Consider the following 7,500-nt stretch of genomic DNA (forward strand, 5'->3'; position numbering starts at 1 on the left):
GCTTGGTAGCTAGCCGTGGTCCTGACTGGCTTGGTAGCTAGTCGTGGTCCTGACTAGGATGCCTATAGTGGACATTGCCCCCATATTATAGATAAAGCGTAATGTGAGTTTAGAGCAGTGTTTCTCAAACTTTTTCAGACGAAGATGATTTAAACTGGCATACATAGACAGTGTTGCAAAACTGTTTGGATTTACATACAAGTTGGTTCAATATTGCAAACAACTCATCTATATTATATTTTACCACGTCTGCTCGCGGACCACTTGGGATAGCTTGCGGACCTCCAGTGGTCCCCGGACCACACTGGTTTAGAGCTATGAGTGAAATGGAGGAGAAGGTGGGAGGCTATGCTACACGGGTGACGTAGTGGAAAGGTAGGAGGTTTTAAATCTCACAGAAGTAGAAATGGATGAGTGATGGGTGTCAATCATTCTGAGGGCTTGTCCGAACTTTGCTCATTAAATGGACCAACATAAATGAGCTGAAGGCATATTATCTTGAGTGATACAATGTTTATGTCCCAATGCTTGTTTTAGCTGGCCTTTAGTTATAGTGAGTGTGTAGTTTTGACTGGTGTGCACAGACCCTCTGTGGGTGGCAGAGGATGTGAGCAACGCTGCATGGCCATGTTTGAAGTTGTTAGTGGTGCTGGCATGATGCCACTCTTAATGCTCGCTAATGTCAGAAAACCACAGGGCACTTAGCATGACAGACACACACACACACACACACACACACTTCCTTCATCTGCTAATGATGTAAATCACAAGCACAACCATTACTTACTCAGTATGTAATTAGGACCTATTATTGTTTGGAGTTGCACACTCTCTCCTTATTTTAAATTGCCGGTCACATTTAGCTGTTCCTTAGGGCCAGCGCAAAGGAGAAAAAGCACGAATGTCTTTATCACGTTATCTCCAGGCCGGCTCTAATCAGGGCGGGGATGGCTTCAGAACTGCTCATTGCTTTCCCGCCGTGTGTTGGCCAGGCGGTGACTCAGATACAAGAGCCGGGTCGAAAACCGAGCCGCTCCCCGTCTCTCCCAGAGTGAGTCTTTGCCACTGTGTGAGTTGACAGTGCCAGGTTTTAACTTTGGCTGGATTTCTTGTGTCAGAAGAATGATGGAGTGAGTAATCTCTAAGAGGAGAAGAAGAGGCGACATTTTCGCTAAATAGCTGCATAATATGTGGGTGTTTTATTGAAGGAGTGGAACAAATAGCCATTATTTCATCAGCGGGGAACAGTCAGGGAGAAAGACAGCTCGATCTGACATCAGAATCTGATGATGAGTCCCTTGAAAGAACAGAGGACACAAAGTCTTATTTCAGAATGAGAGAAAGGAGATGAAAGCAGAGAGAAAAAAAAGAAAAAGTAAGCTAGAAAGAAAATGTATTATTCTACTCTTTTTCCCCCACAACGGGTAGTCCTCCTGTCCTCATCATTTGATGTCTCTCTCTCTCTCTCACACACACACACACACACATGCACACACTCAGACACTGAGCACACTTCCCTGAAACTGTGTGTGTGTGTGTAAACAGTGTTCTTAAAGGAGAGGGTGTGTGGGTGTTTGTGTGTGTGTGTGTGAGAGAGAGAGAGAGGGTGTGTGTGTGTGTGTAAACAGTGTTCTTAAAGGAGAGAGTGTGTGTGTGTGTGTGTGTGTGTAAACAGTGTTCTTAAAGGAGAGGGTGGAGGATATTAGTCTTGTTTTTGACCAGTCCAGATAGGCTCCGCGCTGACCTCGCCTGGCAACACCTGTTTACATCAGCACCTGCAGCGTCCCATTCTTACACCTCGTTTCCCCTCGCCCTCGCTGTGTCACCATGCTCCCCCTCTCTTTTCTTCTTCCTCCTCCTCTTCTTCCTCTCTTTCTTTCTCTCGTTGCTTTTCTCTCCAGCGTTAAAATGAGTTCCAACACGAGTTTCTGGAGTGACAAATCAGGATTTCAGAATCAGAAATAATGAACGATGATATGATCACTAATCATTCACAATAGGAACACATGCGCTGTCTCACTTAGACACACACACACATATGCACACGCGCACATGCACAGACACACACACACACATATGCACACGCGCATGTGCACACACACTCACACACACACACACACACACATATGCACACGCGCGCACATGCACTCACACACATACTGTACACACACACACACACATATGCACATGTGCACACACACACACACACACATATGCACACGCGCATGTGCACACACACACACACACACACACAAGCTGTACTGAGTAGTAGTGACAAGCTGTTGTGTTCATTGTTCACAGTTGGTTTAAGATCGGGAAATGTTTTTCCTACATTTCACACTTCTGTCACATTTATGTTGTTCCATATTCTATGTTTAGTCATTGATGCATGACTTAACACACTTTATAAAAATCTGAATAAACTGAATGCGAGTTGATAGTTGACCAGTGGTACTGGTAGTATTTGACCAGAAAAGTATGAACTGCTATTTGAGCTTGTTTGTCTCCTCCGTAGGTTCTCTGTGAAGACAATGATTGACCGCTCGTGCTTTGACACTGTGGATGACTTGTCTCCCGAATTCACCAACTTTGTGTCCATCCTTGAGCAGATCCTCAGTCATCGGCTCAAAGGTCAGCAAAGACTCTCGGGGAGATGATGTCTAGGGACTGAACCGATCATGCTCTCACAGAATCGCTGTATTGTGATAACATCGTTGTCATGGGCAACATATTGGGATTGTTTTGTAAGTTACACTATGATTCCCACTGCTATACTTTGCTGATGTAATGAGTAAATCATCAGGTAAATTTGAGTATTTTAAGTAGTGTATCCAATGCAGTTTGGGGTATTTTGGCAATTCCCCTAGAGTTGCGGAATATTTTACTTTGCCGTACTTCTCACGGCTTGAGCCCTCTCCCCTGGGTACTGCACATGTGCATTTGTTTTGGAGCTGAAGGACTATCAATAGGCCAAGACCATCTCTAAAGAGCTGTATCTACTGACCCTGTCTAATGTGAATCTAACCCTGTCTAATGAGAATCTAATGTTTCATGATTCTCGCGAAATGTCTCCAACTTGCCGTCAGCCAATTTGTAAGGCTGGTTTTCCAACAACAACAACAACGACAACAACAACAACAACAACAACACATTACATTTATAGAGCGCTTTTCTCAACACTTAAAGCGCGTCACATGGAAGGGGGGACCTCACTAGTAACCACCACCAATGTGTAGCACCCACCTGGGTGATGCACAGCAGCCATTATGCGGCAGAACGCTCACCACACGCCAGCTTGAGGTGGAGAGTGAGGGAGTGAATGAGCCAATTACAGTGGGGGATGATTAGGGGGATGATTTCCACATGAGGGGCGCTGCCAGCTTATTCATTGCCATGGTTCTCCTCATTACAAGTTTGTTTGCCATCAAAATTACTTTGAAGCTGTGATATATTAAGGTAAAAAACGTACATAGGGTACCATAGGGCAGCCGTGGCCTACTGGTTAGCGCTTTGGACTTGTAACCAGACGGTAGCCGGTTCGAGCCCTGACCAGTAAGCACGGCTGAAGTGCCCTTGAGCAAGGCACCTACTGTAACCCCTCACTGCTCCCCGAGCGCCGCTGTAGCAGGCAGCTCACTGCGCTGGGATTAGTGTGTGCTTCACCTCACTGTGTGCTGAGTGTGTTTCACTAATTCACGGATTGGGATAAATGCAAATTTCCAATCCAAATTTCCCTCACGGGATCAAAAGAGTATATATACTTACTTACTTTAATGACACTCATATATAAAAAGGCACACAATGTATCTCTCTTGCATTATGCTTCAGTGATCTGAGTCATTTTCTTGCTCTGCCTCTCTATCTCTGTCCTCCCAGGGCAACTGAGCTGGTTTGGATATGAGAGTGCCAGGAGTTTCTGGGACTACGTTCGACTGGCCTGCAGTAAAGTCCCCCATTCCTGCATCCACAGCATTGAGAGCATGGAGAACGTACGCAGCTCCAGAGCCAAGGTAAACATACACACACACACACACACACACACACACATACACACACACACACACACACACACACACACAAAACCACACACATGCACATACACATACACATACTGTATCACTTCAAACCTATCCATGCACTGCTGCTATAATTCTTATATTACTATGTTTACATTTTTTCTCTTATATTGTCCATATAATTATGACCGCCGCGCAGCGAATAGGTTTAGTCAGATTTTTTTTTTCTTTTTTTTTTCGCATGCCCAAATTTCCGTCAATGATTCCCGGGACACTGAAAGACCGGGGTACACGAAACTTGGTGGGCATGTAACCCCACATGGATAGCATGGAACCATCGTTTTTCGTTTTGATCTGTAGCCCCCCAGCTGGACTGGACCCCCCGAAAGGAGGGTAGGGCAGACACAGTTTTCTGTGAATATCTCGAAAACCGTAGGGTTTAGGAGGACCATTTTTTTTTGTATGTTGATCTCAAGGGGCCATGTCAACCCATTCCATAACCACTCATTTCATGTATAGCGCCACCTAGTTAAACACAAAAAAGTAGGTAAATTGAAGGTATCTGTGACCTAACATAGTCAAAACTGCACGAAATTGGAAGTGTAGGATCATTATGACACCCTCTATATGCACGCCAAGTTTTGTGGAATTCCGTTCATGGGGGGCCACACAATAAATTAATTTATGTTACTATACACCAACTGGCCTGTAGGTGGCCGGAGACAGTTTTCTGTGAATATCTCGAGAACCGTAGGGCCTAGGAGGTCCACCTTTTTTATGTATGTTGTTCTTAAGGGGGCATGTACACCGATCCCATTACCACTTATTTCATGTATAGCGCCACCTAGTTAAAAATTAAAAAGCAAAAAAGGTGTTTTCATCACAATATCTCTGGCTGACAAGGTCAAAACTGCACGAAATTAAAAGTGTAGGATCATTATGACACCCTCCGAATGCATGCCAAGTTTTGTGTACTTTCGTTCATGGGGGGCCTTACAATAAAATAATTTATGTGTACATTTAGTGACGTACATCAACAAGGATTCCCGGGACACTGAAAGACCGGGGTACACAAAACTTGGTGGGCATGTACCCCCACATGGATAGCATGGAACCGTCATTTTTCGTTTTGATCTGTAGCCCCCCCGCTGGACTGGACCCCCCGAAAGGAGGGTAGGAAAGACACAGTTCTCTGTGAATATCTTGAGAACTGTAGGGCCTAGGATGACCATTTTTTCCCGTATGTTTGCCTCCAGGGGTCATGTTAACCCATTTCATGTGCACACATGTGCACAAACAGATACACACACACACACACATACATTCACAGTAATCATACGTATGACACATACTCACACAGTAGACATATGTACGCTTGCATGCACAGGCACATACGCAGGCACACACACAAGCACGCACACACACAACACACACACACACACACACACACACACACACACACACACACACACACACACACACACACACACACCCACACACATAACATAAACATAACACAAACAATCAAGAATTTCTCAGAATTATGAACAGGCAAGATGGAGGTGGGGTTGTATAAAATGAATTTTACATGTGAAATCTATGAACTAATCATGTTTTGGTACTTGTTGTCTAGCAGATACCAGTGAGAATTGAGTGTGAATAATGCAATTTAGTGAGAAAGTTTAGTGATTTCTTTTTGTGGAAAAAAATTGCTGGACTGGGCGGCGGTCATATTTTGTACCGCTCTGCGGTACATCTAGTTATGTTATAATTAGCACAACCCCTGACATATAATTATATTATAAACTCTGTACATATAATTATATTATAATTATTATATTACTTTCTTACTTTTTCTCTTATATTGTCCATATTTAATGCTGGTCTCTTATATTAATGCTGGTCTCTAGACTTTATCCCTGCACTGTTGCACTGTTGGACTTATTTGCACTAACACCTCATACCTTACCACCTTACTGAAACACAGGGTCAGCCAGGAAAAGTGTTGAATTCCTTATGATAAGATAAAGATAAAACAGCAATGCACAAATGGCTGGTGGCAGTCACAAAAAAACACAGCTTGTTGTACCCGGGATCCATAAAGGCACTCCTTTGTGGCACAACATCATTAGCATTACTAGTAGCCTGGATAACAGAGAACAGAGAAAAAAATCCCCAACATCACCTTCAGCCTTCATGAACATTTCACTTCTCACATTTTTCCACCTCTGAAGCAGCAATTCCATAGACAAAGGCCATCTGTGTGGCATAAGTCCAAACAAACACACACACACACACACACACACACACACAGTGCTTTGAGCTTTTCGGAAGACCATGTTTTGATTTCATTTACAAATACATTTAATAGCCTTGGGCAGTTTGGCATACTGCTGTAGTCTCTCTTCAGTGGGTGAGTTTGTCTATCTTTCTTTCTCTCTTTCTCTCTTTCCTCTCTCTCTCTACCCCTGCCCCTCCGTCTCTACCCTGTCTCCCTCTCTCTCTCCCTCTCTCTCTACCCCTCTCTCCCTCTCTCTATCTCTACCCCTGTCTCCCTCTCTTTATCTCTCTCTCTCTCTTTCTCTCTCTCTACCCCTCTCTCCCTCTTTCTGTATCTCTGCCTCTGTCTTCCTCTCTCTCTCTTTCTCTTTCTCTCTCTCTCTGTGTCCCAGGGTAGAGCTTGGATCAGAGTGGCTCTAATGGAGAAGCGTTTGTCTGAGTACATCTCTGCCGGGCTGAGAGACTTCAAAACCACAAGGTCTCCTCTGCTTCTGATCTACATGTGCATCCTAAAACCTCTCATTTACTACCCTGTTGTAAATCTATGGGTGCAAAAGGCAGTCATTTCCACAACTGGCTCACTCAATGCCATAGGGCTTTGAAAAGATGTGACTGGCCTCCAGTAAGCCCATTGTACTCTGGGAGGATAGCTGAGAGTAGTTGGTTGGAATCAATACCATAGATGTTTTTTTCGGGGGGGGGGGGGGTTGTGTGACTGAAGATGTTGCCAGTTGATTTTGTTAGTTGATTTGATCTATTACTTGTTTTATATACGTTTGACCTGTTTTATAGTGTCAGTCTTTGTGTGTTCAAAGTGTTCGTATTTTGTGTTAAGCTGCATTGACCATTGACTTTTAACTGGTAGTTTGCTTGTTTTGTTTCTGTTCTGGTTGTGTGTGCTGAGCATGTCGTCTGTGCTGCTCTCAGGAGGTTTTATGAGGACGGAGCGATCATGTTGGGGGAGGAGGCAGGGCTGCTGGCTGACACCCTCATCGGACTCAATGCCATCGACTTCAGGTACAGCACCCTCTCCCCCCCTCAGCAGCGCATGCACACGCCCCGGGGGGGGGGGAATTGAGGAAGAAAGCAAATGGCTCAGGGCGGATTAATCCAATTTCCTTTTTTTTCTGCCATTTAATAAAGTGTTTTTTTTTTTGTAAATATGAAGAAGTGAGTTATGTTCTGCATTTATAGATGTGTAAGT

The 7,500-nt window shown here is 44.2% G+C and overlaps 1 protein-coding gene across 4 annotated transcripts in view; it reads left to right on the forward strand.

Moving 5' to 3' along the window:
- Positions 1-7,500, forward strand: part of rundc3b (RUN domain containing 3b) — a 17,813-nt gene that overhangs the window by 4,743 nt on the left and 5,570 nt on the right. For 2 of the 4 annotated variants that reach the window (XM_042105697.1, XM_042105698.1), the window contains exons 2-5: positions 2,516-2,631; positions 3,877-4,010; positions 6,689-6,774; positions 7,224-7,313. In XM_042105697.1, coding sequence (XP_041961631.1) covers positions 2,516-2,631; positions 3,877-4,010; positions 6,689-6,774; positions 7,224-7,313 — 426 coding nt within the window. Of the gene's footprint in view, positions 1-2,515; positions 2,632-2,668; positions 2,745-3,876; positions 4,011-6,688; positions 6,775-7,223; positions 7,314-7,500 lie in introns of those variants that run through there. The other 2 variants (XM_042105699.1, XM_042105700.1) reach the window with 2 other exon arrangements.

This window comes from Alosa sapidissima, chromosome 10, assembly GCF_018492685.1.
Source record: "Alosa sapidissima isolate fAloSap1 chromosome 10, fAloSap1.pri, whole genome shotgun sequence".
Classification (NCBI taxonomy): Eukaryota; Metazoa; Chordata; class Actinopteri; order Clupeiformes; family Clupeidae; genus Alosa; species Alosa sapidissima.